Source organism: Hetaerina americana, unplaced genomic scaffold (genome assembly GCF_022747635.1).
Source record: "Hetaerina americana unplaced genomic scaffold, ioHetAmer1.1.p SCAF_11, whole genome shotgun sequence".
Classification (NCBI taxonomy): Eukaryota; Metazoa; Arthropoda; class Insecta; order Odonata; family Calopterygidae; genus Hetaerina; species Hetaerina americana.
In genome coordinates, this window is record NW_027286181.1 from 15,125,040 (window position 1) to 15,150,595 (window position 25,556).

Genomic DNA, 25,556 nt, shown 5'->3' on the forward strand with positions numbered 1-25,556 from the left:
CTTCTGAAATTGAGTCTTTGTATTACAAATCATCCTCTATGCCATAAAGTATATTTATAATTCCACATTACTTAAATGATTTGACAACTCTCACATTTCACATCATTCTATGAAAGTTCGACCCATTCACAAATCTTTAAAATGCGAGGCCTCTCACTATTTTAATATTTCACTGAAAAATCTGTAGACTGCATCCAATGGTTCTATTTCTCCTTCATTAATGTTTTAAGTGGTTTATTAATGTAGACATCTAAAGGTGGAAGCTGGCTTGTAAGGCCACCTGGAATACCAATGGTTTGAGTTTTCAGTTGGTTGATTTTATTTTTTTTAATTTCTGTTCTGTAACTTTTGAACTATCCTTTACTAGTAAGACAGGTTTCAAAATGCCAAAACCACACATTGCCTATCCATAACTTTATCTCCCTTTTATCCATCCAACCCTTAGGATGGACATGCGCAGAAACACCTATAGCAGTTCTACCTAGGGCGAGGTTTTCCTTTTGAATATCAAAGGAGGCGGTGATTTTGTTCCATCAGCACTACAAAACAAACACCACTGTGCAATGTGTTTTTTAATGTCCACAAATTTGAATAATTTCACTTTTCGAAGCCTTGGAAGTTATGTTTTATTTGAGGATACATCAAATATCAGTGGGATCTCACCCATGTTTCCTATTTGTGAAAGTTCAAGATTTTATCTTTTTCTTGCATTAATGACAAATGTATGCAACTCACTAATCTTGTAGTTTTGTCTTCATATTTTGTTGGCATCTGTTGTGCTATTTTAGTCTGAGTCCTCAAACTTAGATATTTTCTCTGTATGAATCTGGAGCACCATGTTGTTGATATTGTAAAATCAGCAGCATCTCTTTTTAGCAGCAATCACTCTTGCTTGTTGAATAGTCATTTTTGTGGAAACTGAAAATCCTGATCATCTGTGGTCTAATATCCATGTTTTTAATTCTTCTTCCTGGTTAGAAAATTTTGCAATTTCATGGTGTATGTTGTATTTACTAAACATAGCTTTTGCACTCCCTTGTCTTGTCTTCATCAAGTTCTTACCATCTTTTCTGCTGGCGGCGATCCAAATTTCCTGCCATCTGCGTTGTTTTTGTGCCATGCTCTGCCATGAAATCTCAACCTAAAAATAACTTTTATAATCTCTAAAAAAAATTTTCCTTAAAAAATATTTTAGTATTTTTTTGTTGATGTGTGAATACAATTGTTGTGCTTATCCATGATTGCACTTGGACAATGGGCTAATGTCCATTTTGGCTACACCCTCACCCCCTCCAAAATTTTGAATATTAAACTCACAAATAAGCATTAGATATGGCCCATACTGCTTTACTTAAACTCATATAGTGATGAAGAATGTAGATTTATTGCTAGCATACCCCTCAAGGAAGCTTAACTTGAAGTTTGGAGTTGCAACATTCACATCCAAATGGAGTACATGATTTCATCAGCTTTTGCCTAATGGAATAATACATTGGATATATCATAGCTTTAGAGGTCAGTAAGTTAGAAGCCTTTTTATCAAAATGCTTCCTCTTATAGAGTGAAGCAAACAGTATATCATGTATGCTAATTATTACTTTTACAGAACGGAAAAAAATTATGGAAAGATTTATTTGAAATATATCTTTTGCAAGCAATCAAAGTACGCTAGAATACTTAAAAATGTATGTTAAAGCAGAGGTTTTAGATACAAAAGTCTGGTCATAATTTTGATTACATTAAATGTACCCCATAATTTAGCCATATTTTGAGGGGAAAAAAGTTCATCCTGAGTAAGAGTAAATATGGCATTATCAAGATTAGGCTAGTCAAAACAGTCACTGGGTGGTATCTTATTGTCACAATTATTCTCATAAATATCTGGAAAATAACAAAGAATCCATACAGGTGATACATATTTCATCACTACTGACAAGCCACACACCTGAAGTTCTGTGACAATGTGATGCTAATCATGAGGTATGAACTTTTGGCATTCATGGTACATTTAAATCATACAAAAGATGGCAAAATTATTTACTTAGTTCCTGTCAGAGCCAAGCTCGATTCAGATGATATCAGGTGTGATTAATATGAAACCATATCATTGTCTGCAGATATCTTTGGGATTGAGGGGCTGATCCAAGTTAAGTAGGCGTGGAAAACTAAGCACATAACTTAGCAGGATCCAGCTTGGATGTACATAATAGGTTAGGTCTTATCTCTCGAAAAATCGATTGCTCCCCCGGAATTCAAAATTCCACTTTGGGAATCAATAAGACCCTATGAATCCCCATGCACAAGGAAATCCATATCAACTACTAGAAAAGTCCCCACAGGGAAAAGAGTGGTAATCCTCCCAATGGTTTCATCACCATGGTGTCCACCTGGTGATCACAGGTGACCTCATGTTGGTCATGGGGTGGCTTCCTTGTGCGATTTCTGTGGAATGTCAATAAGCATACACTACATTTCCTGGTTCATAAGGCTGGTGCATAATCTAAACTGTGATTTTTCAGGTTAGAATTTACAAAAAAATCTTGGATCAGACTGAAAAGGATTAAAATATTACACTTATTATGGAAAAAATGGAATTTTTACATTATATTAGCAGCTATATCAACATTTATTCATCTTGAAATCCCAGAAATTCATCATCATTACTACTAAAATAATGTACGCCAATACTTTTACATGGGTTGCCACTTTCCTCATGCACAATGTCATCTTCTTTTCCATCTAGTGGATTTCTAATTATATTTTTAAATGGACATTATGATGTTCTCACTTTTAACTTCCTGTCAGGACTTTTTTGACCATGCAAAAACGAGTAATTGACAACCATTTCATTCTCCTGACTGTGTGATGTCATGAGTTAGTGCCTTAAAACTTTTCTTTTGTATTCAAATGGCAATTTTGTGCTTTTGTAGTCCTGCTACGTATGCACATGCCATTTCTCTTCATGAATCTCTTGTGCCATGATGTTGCACTCGAGAAATCGGCAATAGGCATACCTATTGCTAATTTTCTTGCTTCAATTAAAATCATTTTTGTTGAAACAGTAAACCCATTCTTCCTGTGATTAATATATGCTCCTCAAGCTTTGAGCATTTAGCACCACATGAATGCAGCATTTTTACTCATCTTCATTTTTTAAATTCATCTTAAGCTTCCTCTATTTCTGTATCATCTCAGCCGGAGGTGGACCAAAATGCCTTACAGATGCCTTGTTTCCATGTTCTGAAGCGTAATTCATGGCTTAAAGTTCAAATGCAATAATGCTATATATAACAATATTCTCTCTTTATATCCCATGAGGTTATTCTAATTTTAAGTTTTTGCAAAATGCTTAGTTACTGTTATTATTTAGGCATTATCAAAATTGGTATCAAAGGCAGCACTCTCTATGCCTTGGCGATACTCTAATACTACTTCAAGTTGAGTTCCTGTTGGCTCAGAGTTTATCAGGAAAGATAAAATTGACATATGTATTAGCAGAGGGGCGATATCCTCGTTGGCTCATTGCATATGTGTCACAGCAGCACCACATGTGAGATATAGCTGAATGCACTACATTGTATAAATTTACAATTTATTTGGGATTTTTTTAAGGCAATGCTGTCAAGGAAATATTAAAACTCTACTGTCTACTACTGGCTAAAAACAGAGATATTATCAAAACTTGTAATAAAGACAACAATTTCCTCTGTCTTATGCAGGAAAAAATAGTTAGCATTTTTTCCAGTTAATCTGCTTGTCTTGTAGGTCAAAGTTATGCCCTTAAACCTTAAGTCCTTGAGATGCAGACTGATTTTTTGGGTACATTTTGCTGTAAAGCAAGAGCATTTAATGGGCTTGGAAGTACAATAATCGAGTGGTAGTCTCTGTGTAGTGTAATCATGTACATCTTAAATTAACTAAAAGTGGCAATGTTGAGTTTGAGTTGCTACCCTTAGAAGTGCTGCCCCCCATCTTCTAGCAGCAGAGCCACCTATGAAGTAAGAGGAACTCATTGGTTCATAGCAGTCATGAAGGGCCAATCCTAAAGATATATGAAAATGATAATAGTTGTGATAAACTTAATAGCATCAAGTGTGGCCTTGTGAAAATTATGGATGTCCATAGTAAATGCAGTATTTTATTACGGTGTACTTTATTATGTACACAAATAAATGTATTTGGCTCACCTATATCGGTAAATTGCTAAATGCATATCTTTACACTGTAGTATATTCATGTTCAGTGAATAGCACATGCAATGAATTGCAAATGAATATGCTACAGTGTAGCAAAACGTATGGTGCTATGCACCATTAAAAGTGTGGGAAAAAGCAAGTTATTTTTTAATAATGGATAATACTAACTCTGGCTTGGTCTGCTGCTTGACTAGGCAGCCAAATTTAACCATTGTTGGTACATGCACAGGATTCAAGCCTCCTGACTGTGCTGTGGGCCAAGCCTCTCTAATGTTGGTGCATATTTCATTTGAAAATGTCATTAAGGTTTTCATATTAATCATTATCATCAACATTATTTCAATCCAAAGATTACCCTCCAAACCATATCCCTTTCTAATGCAAAATCGCTTGTATGCCCAAATAAGTCTTCTGTCCAACATCCCTCTTTACTTGTCATACATATTTGCCCCTTGGTCCCCCTGATTAAGCCTTCTCTTCTGTATTATATCCCTTACAAGTGCGTTGAATCCAAAACACTGGATGGGGAAATTTGTCTTTAGAAAGCAGTTAAATACATTTGATCGATTTGGTGGCTGAAGCAAAAAAGATTTTTTCCTTGTCACTGAGATACTAATGGGGGCAAAGGAAGTTTAGAGGCACAATTAAATCAGTTATCAATATTGATAACAGTTTGCACTATCAGGAAGTTGATTATGTGCTAACAGTTGACAGGAAACAGATTTTGTCTAAAGTTAAATGGAAGGACATTTGTGGAAATGGCATATTGTTTTCCAATATTCTCTTGATTATATTGAGCAATAACTTTCAAGTTTTAGATTAAGTTGGAGATCTTTTTATTTTTTCCTGCAAATATTAATGTGGACAGTATAATGCAAAATAAAAGTAATGATAAAATTATTTTAGATTTGGTGAAAAAGGGACCGCTTAAGTGGCGCTATTTAAGTTTGTTGTTTCAATAATGTAGTGTTGGTTCAATATTTATTTTAATTTGTTAATTCAGAGAAATTTATAGGAATTATTTATTTTTTGGAAAGAAAATATTTTTCATATTCCTCAAGGATTAATGTCTGTAAGAGACTAAAAAAAATCATGAGAATTTTTGAAATATCATTATTCATCACCCAATTTATATTAGCATCCTTCTTATTACCAATTATCCTAGAGTTAGCTAAAAGTATCATCCAAAAGTACTCTAAGAACTTTTTAACTGTGGATTCCCCCTGAAAATATAGCGTTTGAAATTGCCCTAGTATTTTGGATAATTTTGGCCTCTGTTAAACAACAAAAAAAGTACTCTGCAATATTATCAAAATGCTGCTGTAACCCAATTAGTTAAAGTTAATATGGGATGGGATAGACTACCATTTTACTGTTTAAGACTACCTTTTCATGTTAGAATTTATAATAAATTCTTGGATAAGACTGAAAAGGATCAAAGTATTTCAATATTAACACTTTAATGGAATTTTTACATTTAAAAAAATAGTTAATAAAAACATAAATGTGTATTCATTGTAGAATCCCAGAAATTAGGAATCACTGTTACTAAAATCATAAATGCAGTTATTTTCCCTGGAGTTGTCGTTTACCTCCTAGGCAATCTCATCTTCACTTCCATGTTGCACATTGCTAATTTCACATTTTTCAAAAGACTTTACAACAGTCTCACTTTTAAACTTTCTGCCAAGGCCTTTTATACCACTCCAAAACATAGAAAATTGACAAATGTTTCATTCTTTATTTCTGTGTGACGTCATGATTTTTTGCCTCAATCTACTTCATCCATTCTTCCAAAGGTCACTTGAATGTTTTATTGACTGAAATGTCCAAAGGCTGCCGGTGAGAGTAAATCCACCAGAATCTCATCAAGATGCATTTTCCTTTAAGTGGCAAGATTTTTTGTTGACTCTAATTTCTGGGCTTTAAACTGATCACACCCTAAAAAAGATGATTTCTTCTGAAGACCACCTGTATTTGTGGAATTCTATTACCTTCTTTCATATTCAATTGGCAGTTTTGTGCTACTGTAGTTCTGCTACACATACATGGAGCCTGATGAATCTCTCACATTATGATCTTGTCTCAGAAAAAGCATCAATTGGCATACCTGTCGCCAATTTTCTCTATTCGATTATTATCATTTTAGTTGAAACAGTAATCCTTTTCTTCCTGTGTTCTATTAACTAGTGCTTAACATGTTCCTCAAGCTTTGGCCATTTCAGAGTATGTGAGCACAAAGATTTTTTTATCTGCATTCACTAAATCAATCTTCTGCTTCCTCCATCCTCATATCATCTTCTCAGTCAGTGGGCCCAAGTGTTTTCCAGCTGTACTGTTTTGTGGTTCTGATGTGTGATTCATGACTTCAAGTTTAAAAATAATACATGGTTTCTCTGTGTTAAAGCAGATATGCAATCTAAATAGAAAGAAATGTATTATTGATTGATCATTATCATATTGCTAATGGTCAAGTACCTATAGGTTCCGAGTTTATTGGGAAAGATAAGGTCTGAGGAATTGGGCAACATCCCCATTAGCTCAATGCGTTTGAGTTTCGCAGCAGCACCACATGAGAGATGAAACTAAAGACACTACATTGTATATATTTGCTATTTATATAGGAATTTTTTTAGGGAGTGGTGTCAGATTCTCCAAAAAGTTTCTAACTATATCCGGAATGATTTCTCAATAAATGGGATTTCATATACCTTATGTTTTGAAATGGAGAAGTTGAGATTCCCTTTTTAAGTGTAAACTATAATTGTCTTAGCAAAAACACTAAGAATTTTTTAAAGATTGAGAATTCCTAATAAGGTATTTCCATGTGGCATTTTGATCAAATCTCTTTTTTATCATTTAAATATTATATTTCATGTAAATGCTGAAAAAATCCTAGTTAATAGTATTAAATGCGTGTGTTTAAACTTAAGATTTCATTATTTATTTTTAGGAATCTTAAAAATGATACGGATTATGGAGATTTATGGCTGTGATTGCATATGACTGTTTTCTCTTTAGTATAATTTAATCATAAAATGATTTAAAATAATCCAAAAGGAGTGCCTAAATTAAATTTCAAGTTTATTTTATCTGAAATACATGGTTTTATTTTATCTGAAATACATGGTTTTATTTTTAGTCAGTGCTTTTGTGATATTGTTTCCATTTTGTCATGCTCCTGCAATATGCATGAATTTAGCTTTAGTATCGTTTTCTATGTAGTTTTCATAGTATTTCTGTAGGAAGTAAAGCATAATGGTGGTGAGAAAGTGTTGGTGGTGGACTTTGCTTCATCATAATCAGAAATAGTTCACCATTCAGAGAAAGTTATGCATAGTCTCTGGCAACCATTGCATGTCATTGTGCCAGTCAAAGGTCTTCCTTCCAAACTATACCCTTGTTTGCCTTACATTATTTCCTTCTCAGTTTTTCGTACATTCCTCATCATCTTATATCATCAAAAAAAGTTCATAACCTTTTTCCATATCATTGCTTCATCTTCTATCACTGTCTCTCAGAATTTCCTCCATCCAAATTTTCAAATTTCGCCTGGCAGCTTTCTCTTGCATACACTAAATGCAAATCTTCTAATTTTCCAAATTATTTACTCATTTACTCTTAACATACACATCTCAAAAATCAATGATACACTGCATATTAATCGTTACTGCTCCTGTATTTGCATATTGACTTCAGTATCCGCATAATCAATTCTCTTCTCATTGTAATTGTGAGGTAAAAAAATGGATGGAAGGGAAGTAAAGAGGTGATATTCGAGAGAATTAGTGATAGAGAGACCAATTTTAGCAAAGGACCTGGGGGAGGTAGAAGATGATAGTTATATAGATAGTATGCAGGGCATCTGAAAGATTAAGACACGCCAAATAGGTATCATACAATTTTAGAAGAATGTTTGGCGATGAAAATATTTTATTTGAAGCTTCTTTGTTTTTCGGTGTCTTTACTCAGGCAGGATAGTTGGGATAACCTCAATTTTCCCAGCCTGTCTTTTCATGTCTCAAGTGATGGTGTAGGATTTTTTGCATATCTTGTGTAGATGGTTTAAATTTTTTATTCCTAGGCCCTAATTGGTCAAATATTAGACTAAGGTTAAGGACACTGTATCAAACCCCTAAAACAGAATGGCAATCAGAAAGAACTGGCCTTAAGTAAAGGCTTTTTGGAGATGGCAAAGTTATGAAAAATTATTCATCAATGGAAAAACTCTCAGCACACAGAGTTTTACCTGGCATAATGGAAACCACCGAGAGAATCATCAAAATTTTTTCAAAGCATGATGTGGAAGCTAGGTTCTCTTGCTGTAAGAAGGTGATGGGGAAAATCTTGATCTGGCCAATTGGGCAGATCAATTAGAGGCACCATTAAGCGATGAAAAATAAGCTGTTTTGCATCCCCATAGTTGGAGGAACTGTTTGGCCGGAGCCAAAACACACAGTAGACTTTGACAAAGTAAACATGATCACCACTGTGAGCTGGTACTGCCCCAGACTCCTTTGAGAGGTAATAGAGATTACAAAAATGTTCTGAACTCTAAAATGTGGAGGATGGGAACCCAGTATCAATTTCATGATAGAGGATTTTTTTAGGTTCAAAACTCCATCTTGAGAGTCTGCCAATCAGAGCCAAGGAATCTCATGTTGACTCCCATACATGTAAATTGAGCAACAGTTATGAATGGGCCTTTCTGGTCTAAAGAAGCCAATAAGATGGCTGGAGTAACTTTGATTCCTTAAATGAAAAATTGATGGGGTGGGAAATGAAATAAAAAAAGATTCATTCTCAAAAATGCAGCAAAGCCTGAGAACGGGAAAGATATTTCTCTATTCATTCCATAAGTTCCCAAAATAAGTTAGAAATAATTTTTAGTTGCTACAATTTATTTCTATTGTCACCATATATTTAGCTTTTCTAGTACATTGACCATGGCTATGGCTAGATCCAGACATTTCTCATACAAATTTTGAAACTTATGTTGTATTTTGCTATCATAGTTGTTTTGTTGCGTGTGCATTCATTATTGCATTGCATTAAATGTCCTTAGATATGTGGGCAATTCAGTGAGTACTTGGAAAAAATAGAAAAGTCAAATTATTTTGGGTAGATTTTTTTTATTTTTCAACATAATTTCCTATTAGCTTGATACACTTCTTCCAGCATTTCTCTAACTTTTTTAAGCCGTAAAAATAGTAGTATTTAGGAAGGTTTTCAAAATAGGTGTATTTGTTGGGGATGACCTCGTTCAAAGTGAATTGTTTCCTACCAGTGTCAGGCATATTCTTTCATTAGATGGAAATATAGCTTTGTCGTCAAGGGTTTTTACAAGAAATGGAACAGTTATTTGAGCAACTTGAAATCCAACCAAAATTAAAGTGGACCTTTCTTAGAGAAAATTTTCTGCATATCTGAACCATGCCAAAAAATTGAGCAAAGCTGATGGCAATTTACATGCTTTGGTTATGAGGGTAAAAAGAAACTTAAAATTTCCACCAAATCAGATCAGCAACATCAGATGATGATGTACAGCATCGAAACCATGGTTGTGAAATATTAAATCATTTTGGTGGGAATGCTAATTTTCTTTTTACCCTCATTATGAAGAAATTCCACAAAGTTAAACCTGAAACTGTTGTGCTTCGGTTAGTTTGCTACTTATTTTTGCTCAATAATTATGTCAAATCACTAATTTCACTGCCCCAAAATCTAGGAAAGATTAACTCTCACCGCCTGATGTGCAATGGTTAATCATTTAAAAGTTCACACATTTTTTTATCTTATTTTTAGTTTGGCCCAATTAATTTATTTACCTTTTATTTTTTAAATACAAAGATGAGATGTTGTACAGTTGATCAACTCATTGGTTTGTTTAAGTTAAGTGAAACACTCATGGATGTAAAATTGACAAAGATTTATGCAGATAAAATAGAAACACTTCGCTTTGTTTCCCATTCTCCATTATTTTGCCTTCACATTTGTTCAAATGCAGTCGTCACTAAATAATGCGTAGTTTTAACATGCTGCATGACCTTTATTTTGTCACACGCTTCTGTAAGAGTCCATTGAATGGTGATATTCAAAGCAGAAGCCAGGCATTATGAGGCAAATATCAACCAGTAGCTTAGCATCAGTTTGTTTTTGTTATATTTGCTCCATATTTTCCATCCGCACTCATGATGGAATTCACCAAAAAGAGTTGTAATCCTCCTGAAATCAATGTGGCTAAACATATTTTAAGTAGGTTTATAGTTTGTAAATTTTATTTATAAATTAATGTAAAGTTGTCTGGTGTGTGTGTATGCATTTATCAGGATGATTTCATGAATGAAATGAAGTTTTTTCAGAAACTGATTTTTTAATACAGTTTTTACTAAAAACATATATATATATATATATATATATATATATATATATATATATATATATATATATATATATATATATATATATATATATATATATATAATGTATAACACTTAGCACTAGTGGACACAGACAAAAACACAGAAACACACAAAAAAAGAGACTCACTATTTTTCGAATTTTCGGTGGTCGTTGCCACCTTTATCAAGGAGGAGAGGGACAGAACTGAAGGGAATACGAGGGCTGGAGCGATGGATGGAAGGGGAAGGTGGGGAGGGAATTCCGAAGGGACGGGTTTGGAGGGGCAGCGTTAGAAGGGTGGGGAAAATGTAGAAGGTGATGGGGGTGGAAGGGGGATGAAAATATAATTAGAACAGGGTAATTAGTGCCTAATATTGATTCCTGGCCAGTTCCAGGACTCCAAAAGCCAGATGAAGGATTGCTCTAGTGTTTTCAGTTTCAGAGGAGGATCAGAGGGTGGGAGGGATGCTATGATTGATACACTATAGCATTTATCAAAGGGAGTTTTGTGTTCGGAGGCGTGTTTGGGGATAGGGAGCATGTCAATGAAGGAAGAGTTTTTGCATGAGGCTCGGTGGTTGTTGATTCTGATATTGAGGGGTGTGGTGGTTTGCCCAATATAATAGGCCGGGCACAGTTGGCACTTCAGAAGGTACACTACATTGCTAGAAGTGCAAGTAGAGGAGGGAATTGGTGGGAGAGAGTTAAAAAGCGGGTGGGAGAGGGATGGGATTTTGGTTTTGAAAATAGGGCATGTTTTACATCTGGGTTTATTGCAAGGCGTTGGAGTGGTTTTAGGACGGGTTGGGGATTTAAGGAGTGGATTTGTTGATTTGAGGAGATCGGATAGGTTGGCGGGGCGTTTGAAAGTAACTGAGGGGCATTTGGGAAAAAGGTTGGCGGTGGCATTATGATTTTTTAGGATAGGGTAGAGGTCTTTCAGGATAGATCGTATAGAAGAGACTCTTAGGGCGTCCGCGCGCTCGCTACAACGTCGGCGTCAAAAATTACTCAGGAAACTTTCCAACCTCTGCATGTCGCACTTCCGAGAAGGTCTCCAATTACCGCTAAGCCTGGCCACCCTCCCCCCTCCTCCCCCACCCCTACACCTCTTCAAACCGGACCTTGCTTCCATGTATAATCTGCCTCCACCGAACCCTCGAGGGCCTTTCCCCCAAAGACACCCCCGCTCCAGACCCTCCAGACCCACCACCCCCATCCCGCCAGACGAAGACACGGACGCCGCAAGCCACGTGGTTAACCTTTCTTCCAAACCCCTTAGCCCAAATATGGCCTCCCTTTTGAACAAGGGCCTCTCTTTTACCCCCACCCCCAGAGTAAACCACGTGACAATCCTCGCGGACGTATTGCATTTCTGCCGGAATCTCCGGTGGAAGGCATTTTGGGATTCCCAACCGTCACTCCAGCAAGTTTCCAGACCCCTTCACAACGCCTTACATAAATTCAAGCCGGCTTCTGCCCGAGAACCCAATCCCCTCCCCCCAAATCATCCAATTGAAATTTTTATAAACCTTCTCCTGTCCAGAATTTCCAACCCGTCTTTCCTCAAGACCCTAAATCCTCGACCCAACCTGTCTCCAACCGAATCCACTGAACTAAAAAGGCTAATTAAGGATCCTAATATCATCATTACTTCCGCGGACAAAGGTTCAACAGTTGTTGTCTTAAATAGATCGGATTACATAACGGAGGTTGACAGGCAACTCTCGGATACGTGCGCATACCGGCAAATCCCCGAAGACCCAAACCCCGCACTTCAGAAGGAACTTATTGAATTTCTCGTGTCCAACGGGCCAAATGAGGGTCTATCTCCTTCAGACCTGGACCTCCTCTCCCCTCCCCACCCACGCACCCCTCATTTCTATATCCTTCCAAAGATTCACAAGCCTGGGAATCCCGGTCGTCCGATTTTATCCTCCCGTCACTCCCCAACTGAAAGAATCTCTGCATTTGTAGACCACTATCTCCAACCGATAGTCCATTCCCTACCGTCATACACCAAAGATTCTTACCATTTCCTGGAAAGGCTAAAATCAACCTCCCTCCCTCCAGATACTGAGATCATTATGGCCACCATAGATGCAACATCCCTATACACATCGATTCCCCACTCAGAAGGTCTCTCCGCTCTCAAACATTACCTCTCCCAACGCCCTGAGCCACACATACCCAGCACAGATTTTCTCCTTAGTCTTTCCGAGTTCATCCTCACCCGCAACTCCTTTTTCTTTAACGACAAATTCTTCTTACAAATCAAGGGCTGTGCCATGGGTAGCAGGTTCAGCCCTTCCTATGCAAACCTCTTTCTTGGTCTCGCAGAGAAGAAATTCCTGTCAAAACAACCACTGAAACCTCTATTGTGGCTCAGGTACATCGATGATATCTTCCTCCTCTGGCAATATGGTACCGATTCCCTGAAAGCTTTCATTTCCGACCTCAATGCTTCGTCCTCTATTTCCTTCAGTTCTACAGTATCCTCCTCCCAAATCACCTTCCTAGATGTAAATGTTACATTAAGAAACCAAACATTTCACACCTCTGTACATATTAAACCCACAAACAAACAGCAATACTTACACTACAATAGTTGCCACCCATATCACACAAAACGCTCCATTCCTTACTCCCTATCCACAAGGGGACACAGAATTTGTAGTGACCCTGATTCCCTTGATTATTTCCTTTCAAGTCTACACTGTTCCCTCCTAAAAAGAGGTTATCCCGAATCCCTCCTGAACAAAAGAATCCGAAAACATGCGTACACTCCCAAACCTTCCTCCACCGCGGAACCCCACCCTCTCTCAATTTGCACTACATACTTCCCGGGCTTAGAATCTATACGATCAATCCTGAAAGACCTCTACCCTATCCTAAAAAATCATAATGCCACCGCCAACCTTTTTCCCAAATGCCCCTCAGTTACTTTCAAACGCCCCGCCAACCTATCCGATCTCCTCAAATCAACAAATCCACTCCTTAAATCCCCAACCCGTCCTAAAACCACTCCAACGCCTTGCAATAAACCCAGATGTAAAACATGCCCTATTTTCAAAACCAAAATCCCATCCCTCTCCCACCCGCTTTTTAACTCTCTCCCACCAATTCCCTCCTCTACTTGCACTTCTAGCAATGTAGTGTACCTTCTGAAGTGCCAACTGTGCCCGGCCTATTATATTGGGCAAACCACCACACCCCTCAATATCAGAATCAACAACCACCGAGCCTCATGCAAAAACTCTTCCTTCATTGACATGCTCCCTATCCCCAAACACGCCTCCGAACACAAAACTCCCTTTGATAAATGCTATAGTGTATCAATCATAGCATCCCTCCCACCCTCTGATCCTCCTCTGAAACTGAAAACACTAGAGCAATCCTTCATCTGGCTTTTGGAGTCCTGGAACTGGCCAGGAATCAATATTAGGCACTAATTACCCTGTTCTAATTATATTTTCATCCCCCTTCCACCCCCATCACCTTCTACATTTTCCCCACCCTTCTAACGCTGCCCCTCCAAACCCGTCCCTTCGGAATTCCCTCCCCACCTTCCCCTTCCATCCATCGCTCCAGCCCTCGTATTCCCTTCAGTTCTGTCCCTCTCCTCCTTGATAAAGGTGGCAACGACCACCGAAAATTCGAAAAATAGTGAGTCTCTTTTTTTGTGTGTTTCTGTGTTTTTGTCTGTGTCCACTAGTGCTAAGTGTTATACATTATTATTCACGTCCGTGAGTCTTTCAAAAAGTGTTATATATATATATATATATATATATAAATATATATATAAATATATATATAAATATATATAAATATATATAAATATATATAAATATATATAAATATATATATATACAGATATATACACCTTTATCAAGGAAGAGAGGGATAGAACTGAAGGGCTGAGAAATGAAGCCCTTCAGTTCTGTCCCTCTCTTCCTTGATAAAGGTGGCAACGACCACCGAAAATTCGAAAAATAGTGAGTCTCTTTTTTTGTGTGTTTCTGTGTTTTTGTCTGTGTCCACTAGTGCTAAGTGTTATACATTATATATATATGTATATATATATATGTGTGTGTGTATACTCTCATGTGTAGTTTTGACGATTTTGATGATTACAGCCATGCTGTTGAAACGTAAAGACTACAAATGTGAGTGTCCTTTCTCTGTTTTTCTGCTTTTAAAAAATACATTTGTTTTATATATTTTTGCGTCGCCAAAGAGCGTTCTATTTCTAAGATATTTAAATACAAGGCATGCTCATAAAGTAAGGGCCCTTTGGTAACCGGAAAAAATATACTCATATGAAATGCAGCATTTTTTGTACTGCTGTACCAGCTTCTTCCACCCCTCTGCATAAAAGCTCGTTGCCTGAGAGTTGAACCAATTGACAATGTTGTTCTTGAGTTCCTCTTCGGTTTCGAAATGTCCACCAAGACACTGTTTCAAGTGTAAGAAGAAGAAGTAGTCGCTAGGTGCAAGGTCTGGACTGTACGGTGGGTGGTTAAAAAGTTCCCAATGAATCTTGAATTTTCTTATTGGTTTTGGTAGCAATTTTTAAGTACCCACGTTGTACACAATTTGTGGTATCCGAGGTTTTTCCATGGCAATATTGTAGACAGTAGTGCATCCAAGTTGAGGAAATTGTTCAGCCAGGCCATTAATGGTCAATCAACGATCACATCGCAGTTTTTGTTCCACTTGCGAAACAATTTCTTCAGTCAGAATACCAGGCCTGCCACTTTGCTCTTCGTCATGGACATTTGTTTGTCCATTTTTAAAATCACGGCACCATTGTCTAACCTTTCCTTCACTCATAACTGTAGGTCCATAAACTAGCCATAACTCCTGATGAATTTCAGCAGCTGACAATCCTTTTGCATACAAGAATCGTATGACAGAACACTTTTTACAGCAGGCGGGATGAATTATTGTCACGGGCATTGTTAGTCGGATGCACGAACAAGCAAACGACTTCTGAAACAAAATAAATGCTGCTATAGCTTCTCAATGAATCAGTAGATGGCGCTGCAGGAGTAAAACTGTGTTCTGAAGCGCCAATATTTAAGTATAAGCAAACGGCCCTTACTTTATGAGTATGCCTTGAATATATATGTATATACACAGATATTCCTGCACTGGACCCCCTGGTGTGTATTTCATACGCTGTTGGGCTTAGCACTGAGTGAACTCTACCATCACCTACCAAACCAACCGTTGGGTTGTTTACTGTGTTTATGGTTTTTGGTATAGCACCAAAATATACGTAGAAAACATGTAAGGGGATGGGCACTTGCATTTAAGATAGTTTGAGCTTTCAGCCTTCTCTTAGGCCTTCTTCAGGCCAGTCATCATGTGAGTCTGACCTGAAGGAGGCCTAAGGGAATGCCTAAAGCTCAAACTATCTTAACTGTGAGCATCCAATTACTTGTTATCTATGCATATTTTGTGTTTTATTGTGCCATCAAAATGTTAAATTGCTCTTGTTTGTACTTCTAAATCATCAATACGTATATACACACACACAATACTATATATATGTATCCATATGTTTGTGTATATGTATGTATATATATTCGTATGTGTGTGTTTGTTTATATGTATATATATATATATGTATATATATATATATATATATATATATATATATATATATATATATATGCACACGCACATATATATACCTACATACATGAGTATCATAGTGTTTTGTGAATCTTTTTTTCAGGAAGGAAAAGCTAAGAAAGTTGGTAGGAAAACAAGCTGATCTTTGAAAAAGCCAAGGTCTTGAATTTGAGAAAATTGATTGGATCAGCTCCAGGATTATGTAGTTTTGCTATTTTTAAGAAGAAAATTGTGTTTCAGTATCTCTTGTTGATGCATAATCACCATCCTTTGTGCTTGGACTAGACATTTTATGCTTTCCAAAGAAAATGCAATCACAATCAAACAAAGTTTTGTGATTACGAACTGCTACAGAGACTGATTTTTAATTGGTTGTCAGTTAACTAGGATTGATATTTATAGTTGAAGAAAACTACTCGGTTTTTATATTTCCCAGTCATTCTTCAAGAAAAACCAAAATACTTTTTGTTTTGGCTGGGATGGGAAGATCCACATTTTAAATTGTGGATGATGATTGTCAGAAGGTTTTGGCAGTTGTGGAAAAAATATGCAGTAGTAGATATAATTTAGCAAGCAATTTAGTAACTAGTGCATAATGGATTTTGTCAGTTACTGCAATACTTGTCATTGATGTATTGCATATTTCTAAAAGCTGCTGTTCAATTGGATGAGTCTTCATGATAATGGAAAAACAAAGCTCTTGGAATAATTCCTGGTCATGGTTTATAGTCTTCCATATAACATAGCAACATATCAAAAAAAAATATATATATAATCAATTTTGTTGGAATTGATCTTTAATAGCTCTATTGTTTTTGTGTTATGTGAAATTAAATATTTCGGAAGGACTTGTAAATGGTGTACCATTAAACACTAGCATTTGTATGTAAGGCTGAAATTAAAGGTAAACATTGTTGAAAAAAATTACGAGTGTTGAGAGTATATGTTTTATTTGAAAAAGTTTCCCTTTTTAGTATTATGAGAAAATTGTTGATCTTGAGTGATTGTTTGTGCTTCTTAGAATGACAACTGCACGCTATAACAGTGTCACTGCTCTCCAATCAAATATGTTCACAATTCTTTTAATTTTATTCCAATGGAGAAACGTATTTCTAGGAGCATAGATTCTTCCTCTATGCTATAAAATGGATTAAATATATGCATGAAGTATTTAAATATATGAACTTTTTGGAAAATATTTGATCTTTACTCCCTGTTGGATATGTTGTCTGTTAAAGGTTAAGTAGTCTTTAATTTTATAATGATAAACGCATGCTCTTTAAAAATATGGCCTTTCTATAGGTTAGTTCTTTCTTCATTACCATTATTTTACCCATGTGGTGTGTAATGAATCTAATATATAAATGAAATAATGTATTCTGACTGATGGTTAGAATTGTGTGTCATTTGGGGAGTTTATATGATCTCTTCAAAAGCAGCTGGGTTTCTACCCCATTTTCTCGGATTATTTTTGCTAATTTCTTTTGATGTTATCAGCTATTTCACAGTGCATGAATTGGGGCAATTTGGTATTTATTTGTGGCCTACAATTAAAATATCTATTACATATCATGGCAGCAGCCATATCTCATTCGAATAGGATGGCTGGCTATTCTTTTTAACCAATTGTTTTATCTACCATTGTACAACTGCCCTAGCTGACCTCAGTTCTCCTCTTTATCAGTAATGTTGTAGTTGGCTACACATCCTATTGTGGTTTGGCAGAGGACCTACTCTGTAAATGAAATGTGTAAACACAGCTGTTTTCATGAGGTCAACTTTTGTGTCTGTGTGAGTGAGACTGGATATTCTTATCTTAATCACCTTGCAAGATGGTGAGATGATGTAAAAATCCTGATTGCTGCTTACAATTTCTGACCATTTATGTGGGAAACTGGATGTAATTGTCTTCAACAAATCCCTTGCAAGATGGCAAATAGATGTTAATATCTTGGTTGCTGGTTAAGAAGTGTTTACTACAAGGTAAGGCATTTTAAAAATGTTTCAACCTCCAGATTCTCCAAAAATCAATGAATCTTGCATAACTTTTTAAGTTTAATCATGCAGACTATACCATAATTTTATGGATTTTTGATAGGAAGGTCTTCTTATTTGAGATTCTGTGAAGCAACAAAATACTTTCTGGTGTACAGATGGCCCTGTACTTACAACGTCACTACTGTTCTTTGCATTCACATTCCAAGGTGAAACATAAGTCAGGCCACATTTTTGTTCAGTTTTGCTGGCTGAACATCAAATTTAAGTTTCACGAGAATTGAAGATACATATGGCATGTTCCCTTTCAATTCCAGTCATAGGTTTACTTGCCATAATTCAAGGACTGCCCATATTTATTATATAACAGTAAAAATTCAAGAATTTCAGGGCCACAGCACCTTTGAAAGAAATTGTTTCATTGTTATGCATGTCATGTGATGTTCCCTCAAAACTGTCCTCAGAGTTGAAAATGTTTGTAATTGTGTGTGATTTTATTATCTGTGATAATTTTTGTGGTTAAATGTCATAGAAATGTCCTTGGATATAAAAAGTTGTGTGTCATTGAATGCTGTATTTTCACTGTATTTCTACTTTTAAAACATTTTTTATAGTGTAATATTTTTTCACTTGGTCTTTGGAATTTCAGATTCAGGTGTGATGTGGTGGGACTGTTTAATAATGACAGAGACAAAGACCATTGCAATTTTCCACTTTAAAGGTGGAAAATTTTAATAGTCTTCCTCTCTGTTGTCATTGGAATTTGTTCAATTAAGACTTTTTTTGTGCTGCATAAAGGATTTATTTTCAATAGCTGATTTATCAGAAATAATTGTGAATCACTCTTATGTGACTGATTCTTGAAAATGATACTTTCGGTAATATGGGGATTGCATTAGTTAGATAAAATGTGAATGGCACCAGGGCCTATTTGTACATACTGTACAGAAATACTATTTTATTGGGATATTTGTAAGGCCATTGTGAAGCAAGGGAACAAATATTTTGATTTGTTGATAAATTCATGACTCTAGCACTTAATAAATAAATTTTAATTTGTTATAGCATAATGAAAGATACCATTAAGATCCCAGTTTGAAGTTCTCCTGATTAAAAGAAAAAGCTAATGTAACTTGTTTGCTGAATGTTACTTTAGTCTTAATATGGCATTGGTTTTTGCATTGGGCAATCAGTGCCAGTTGGGGAAAACGAAGTGTTTACTATGAGCAACACAGGTGTGTGTCATCTATAAAAAAATATTAAAAAAAAAGATCTTTTCAAAATACTAAAGGTGTAATGTAAAATTTAATTTGAGGAAAGGAGCTAGTAATTTTTCAACGCATACTTATCTGGTAGGGTTCTGGGAGAAATATGACTTGGTATCAATATCTCCTCAAGACATGTACTTGAAGGGGTGAAAAGCTTGCCACTTCTGCAAGGGATATGTAAACTTATAGAATTTGGGAATGGCCAAATTTAACCATCAGAAAATTATTTCATTCATTCACTTGATTCGGGACTAACTGTGATTCTTGATGAGCATTAAATTGTGGCACCAGAAAATAGGAATAGATTGGAGGGAAAGGAGGCTAATCCGCAACCTGTACATGTCTCAGACTGCACAGGTGCGAGTGGGGAACGTGGAGTCCGGATGGGAAGTGTTAGGAAGAGGTGTAAGGCAGGGTTGCCCATTATCACCGTTGCTGTTCAACCTGTATGCAGAGGAAATGATTAAAGAGGCATGGGAAGAGCTGAAGGTAGGAATGAAAGTGGGTGGGGAATTCGTAAAATCAGTTAGGTTTGCTGATGACCAAGCTTTAGTTTGTCTGTCAGCCAAGGGGTTGCAAGCATTGCTGAGTGAATTGGAAATTCAGTGCGACAGGTATGGGATGAGAATCAATATTAATAAAACAAAGGTTATGCAATTTTCTAGAAAGAAAAAGGCTAAGCTAAACATAAAAATAGGAGGGCAAAAACTAGAGCAGGTAGAACAGTTTACATATCTCGGAAGTGTTTTGGACCAACACGGTCAAAGTGTTATGGACGTAAGGAGAAGAATTGTGCTAGGCAAAGAGGCTTTTACAAGGAGGAGGGAGTTGATGACAGGGACTTTGAGTAAGGATGTTAAGAAAAGACTCGTAAAAACTTTGATATGGAGCGTAGCTATGTACGGTGCGGAAACGTGGTCATTGAAGCAGGAGGATAAACGTAGACTGGAGGCTTTTGAAATGTGGGTGTGGAGAAGAATGGAGAAGGCAAAATGGACAGAGAAGAAAACAAATGAGGAAGTACTTGGTATGGTGGGCGAAGAGGGGGGTTTATTGGGTGAAATCGTATGGAGGCAGGAAAAATGGATGAAGGGGGTGTCGATGGGCAGTCGAATGCTGAAAACTGTAATAGAGCAGAGGATGTTAGACAAATGAGGAAAGGGCAGGAATAGAATGGGTATTTTGGACAGAATGAAGGGAGGAAGAAAGTACTCAGAGCTGAAGAGGGACCTGATGTAGAGTAGGATGTTGTGTTTTGCTAGATGTCACAAATTATTTAATTAGTAATTATATCCATCCAAAAACCTACCTTAACCGGTAGATTACCTAATAATAATAATAATAATAGAAAATCAGATGACGAGATATCAGTCGGAGAGAGCAGATCACAGCCAAAAAGTGAATTTACATCAATTTAATATTTTTTTGGAATACCACTGACAAAAATAATTAAAAGATATCATTTGATTAAGATGCCCTTTCCTGGGTTGCCGAAAGGGATGCAGGAGTCAAGATTTTCATTTGACCTCTAAGGTGATCCATTTTATAGAGATATGGAACATAAGCCATTAATAATATTGGCCAGTCACTTCACTAATGATAAATCTGAGACAGCTGCCTTAATGCTTGAGGTCCCATTCTTTTACGTGCATGGCAAATAGGCCTTGCCACTTTAAATTTTCTTTGATAAGAAAAAAAATCACTTGCAAAATAATGCAAATCAAAGTAATGGTGTGGCTAAAGTGAAGTTTTCAGTTGAACTGTGGCTCCCTAAATATTGCTAGCTCATTCTAAGCCAAATGCGATTGTGAAGAATGTGTTGAATATTGTTGGAGATCAATTGCAAGTGAAATTTTTGTGGGCAGGGATGAATGCTTGCTCAAATGCATTTTATGTAACTGTGCTTCTGAGGGTGCTAAATACGAGGGCGGTTCAATAAGTACCCATGTTAGAAATGAAGAAACCATTAAAAAAATTTTTTTTTTGTCAAACAGGTCCCTTTTTAGAAAGATACACTTCTCCCAAAGTTGCAGCCATTTTTTTAACCCCTCCAAAATAGGATTTGTCGAACTCTTCAAAATACACCTCTGTCTTGGTGATAACTTCCTCGTTTGAGCTAAATTTTTTTCCCGCGAGCCATTTCTTCATGTTAGGGAATAAGTATAAGATGCAGGGAGCCAGATCGGGTGAATACGGGGGGTGCGGCAGCAATTCATAATGTAGTTCATGCAGTTTGCGGCGACAACTCCGGATCAGCTTGTTGTCGACCTTGAGCAATCGTGGCCCCCATTTTCATCGCCAAATTATCATGTAAAATATTAATTGCTGTTCTGGTCGACACACCCACAGCCTCTGCTACTTTGTGCACTTTCGTTTGTTAATCAGCGAGAATCTAGGCGTGGACTTTTTGAATGATTTCCTCGTTAACCACGCCTGCCGGGTGTCCTGGTCGCTCCTCATTAAAAGTAGATGTCTGCCCACGTTTAAATTCGTTGAACCAATATCTAACTGTTGCCATAGATGGAGAAGTGTCCCCTTAAACAGCATCTAACTTTGCTTTTATCTTCTCGTATTTCTTCCCATCCAAAAACAAAAAGCGAATTACTGAACGATACTGCTCTTTTTCCATCTTAGCGAAAATCATGAAACACGTCTTACTCGAATGGCTGCCAAATCTAAACTAACCTTTTAATCAGTCTGAAATTTGTTTCACCGTCGTTTGATAGATGGCAGCACATGATGATAATATAAACTTCCCTCAGGAACGCCCTTAGTCGTCAAACACTGGTACCTATTGAACTGCCCTCGTAGATGCCTGCAAATGATATGCTCACACCTTGCTATTTGATATGCTCACACCTTGCTAGATGATTCATTGTAAATATTCAAGGCATTGCTGAATTTTAGATTCCTCAATTGTGTACACTAATTTGTGGATTAATGTGATTTGAAATTGATTCTTTGTGATTGAAATTAAGATATTATTTTTTTTCCAAATTAAATTTATCTTGCTTGTATTTCTATTTTAATTCATTGGAGAATTCTCTTTAGATCAAATGGTGCAAAAAAATGTGCTCTGCAAATGAATTCACATAATGGAGGTAAGAAAGACAAAAGTTTGGTAGAATCATTTGATGTAGCTCTTCTTGGACTAATCAGAGAGGCTGTAGGGAAAGGTGAAAGGTTAAAATCCAGTATGGGGCATGTATATATGTATATTATTTAATGGTGACTTAAATCCATGGTTTTTTGTGGATCTACATCTAATGTTTCTGGTAATTGTTTGCATTAGTTGATTTAATTTTCTATTACCCTGTTTGATGCAATTTCTCAATTATCTGTAAATGTTTGATTTCTGCTTAGTGATACTAGCTTCAGATAATATTTTCCATTAGAGATTTTTGATATGCCTATTAGCATAATACTTGAAGTTAGGCATTCATGCATATGATCTTACGCATGTTAATAAGGTTTTTGCACTTAGTTGATGTTTATAAATATGAATTACATCTTGTTATAAAGTTATTGATTATCAAATCTTATTTACTACTCTTTGATGGTAATGTACATTTGTAATTTAGGAAATTAACTTCTACATTTCTGGTAAATATAATTTTTGTATGTACTCCAACATATTTTGTCTTGCGTAGACTTGAATACTTCAACAGCACTATGTAATAATATGAATTTGGAAAACATTTCATCTCAATCTTCCAATTCTGAGCTTTTAGAATTATAAGAACAATTGTACAGTACACATTTTCAGGATTAGTTGCGACTATTTACTTAATAATACTTTGAGATTTGCTCCTCTTACTGGGTGTGAAATGTTGAGTGAGGATTGCCTCAACCTAAGAGCAATGTGGGAGAGGTCCCTGGCTTCCATTAAAGTGACTGAAAATTAGTGGACAGCTGGAATTTTTTGAAATTACCCAAAAATGGATCACTTGTCATGGGCATCTTAGTCAATATTAAAAGAGTGGAAATCTCTATTTTTTCATTCCCCTATTGATGCGGTAAAAGAAATTAATTTGTTCTTCCACGGACATTTTATTATGCACGGCCTAGGTTTCGACTTATAAAGTCATCATCTGGCACTTGGTTAGTCAAAACCTAGGTTGTGCATTATAAAATGTATGTGGGAGAACAAAGTATTTTCTTTTCTGATATGAATCACTTCCACAAAGTGACACCTAAAACCATTCTATTCCTTTTGATGCCTTTTGGAAGAGGAGAATTTTGAAATGGAATTTTGAAATCCTGAAGATGTGTAATGTAGCTGGAGAATTCTGAAAACTTACAAAGTTTCCCATTTTTTGGAACTTGAAAAAAATGGAAGGTTCATTGATATTTTTTAATGATAAATATTGTTCAATCATGGATTATAACTTAATATGCAATGGTGGGGTTTTCATTTACCAATTAGGTTGTTGGGAGATTTCATAGACACATTTGTCAAACCGAAATTTGTTAATTTTCACCCATAACCATTGTTGTGTTTGAATTTTTTATTAAATTTTTTTGTTTTAACACTTCAAATCTGAAGTATATGATGGTATATTTGTCGGTGTTGGTGATATGGTCATGATTGTCATTTATGGAAAGGAAAAACATGATTCAAGTGTTGGGATTATTTTGTTTTGTCTGATGTCGTACAACATTTATGTTGATATGAACCATGCATTTTGTTGTGAATGTTGGGAATTGAAAAACAAACATCAAATCAATTCACTTACATCTGTATAATTAATGGAATGTGCATGAAAACTTGCAAAACAGTGCTAAGATTGGGTACATCGTATGTGGTTGTTTCTTTGCATGAATTTTGCTCACTAGAGGTCTGAAAAATATTTCAGCACTTTGTCAACCCACAAAATGAATATTTTGTGTTTCATGATTTTCGTTATTCCTTCACTTTCCATGAAAATTTTTCATAGAACTTTTGTTGCTCTGAAAAACATTATTCTAACTATTTTTCATGCCATCACTATGTGTCACACATTTGTCTCGTTCTTTGCTTTTGCTTTGTTCATTCACAGATTGCATATTTTTTTCCAAAGCCATCTCACTCATCTTTTATGAATGTTTCATTTGCATTTTTCTACTTTCTTTTTGCTTGGTTACATATTTTCCTGAAATAAGAAAGCAAGATCTAGTTATTTATTTAATTTATTTCAATTTGACAATTGATGTAGAGTACAAAATTGAATGGCCATAGCCAAACGTTTCGGTTTTTTTCTTATCTGCTGACTTTTATACCATCCTTCCTCACTCTATGTCCTACATGTGAAATAACAACTGAAAAATATCATATCTCCATAGGCAAAAATTGATGATACTTTTGGGAATTTGATTTAGGGATAAACCTTGTTACGCTAATTGACATGAATTGTATTGTCCTTTTTTTGTGAAGTAAGTAGTAGGTAGTGAAGTAGTATCTCTCACTTTCAAGGCACATAGAGGTTTATTTTTTCAAAGAATAATGTCACAAAAGTGGGTCGCAGTAGTCCAGAGGTAGAGCGTTGGACTTCTGACCGTAGGGCCAGGGTTCGATTCCCGGGCAAGCTTCTCTAAGCAGCTGCAGCGCCACCTAAGCTATGCGATTTTTCGGGTTCCAGATCTTCCTAGGAGACCATAAGTGGCACAGGAAAGGAACTGGTCCCCCTGCCATAATGTGTAAATTTCACACGCCGTCAGGCTTAGTACTGGGTGAACTCGACCATCACCTACCAAACTGACCTTCGGGTTGATCTATTGTTTATGGTTTTTTTTAATGCCATGAAAATGAAATGAGTGTGTACTCTAAGCTTAAGATTTCATATAAACACATTAAAACATACTCATTTGGAAAACTAGACCAGCATTTGTATAGTTGGGTAGGATAGAAATGAATAGTGAAGGAAACATGGTTAGAACCTGCTTTGAATATATCGTGAGCAAATAGGATCAGTCTGACTTTGTAGTTCCACACGAATGATTTATTCACACGACCCGGGTTTCGAAGTAAAACTTCATCATCAGGTGGTGATGATGAAGTTTTGCTTTGAAACCCGGG

At 36.2% G+C, this 25,556-nt stretch overlaps 1 protein-coding gene across 3 annotated transcripts in view; it reads left to right on the forward strand.

Annotated features, from left to right (window-relative positions):
* Window positions 1-25,556, forward strand: part of Zmynd8 (Zinc finger MYND-type containing 8) — a 125,019-nt gene that overhangs the window by 93,994 nt on the left and 5,469 nt on the right. The window contains exon 19 of one of the 3 annotated variants that reach the window (XM_071599439.1): window positions 16,342-16,991. The exons of the other annotated variants lie outside the window; for them this stretch is intronic. Coding sequence (XP_071455540.1) covers window positions 16,342-16,380 — 39 coding nt within the window. The 3' untranslated portion in view covers window positions 16,381-16,991. Of the gene's footprint in view, window positions 1-16,341; window positions 16,992-25,556 lie in introns of those variants that run through there. 3 annotated transcript variants of the gene reach the window in all.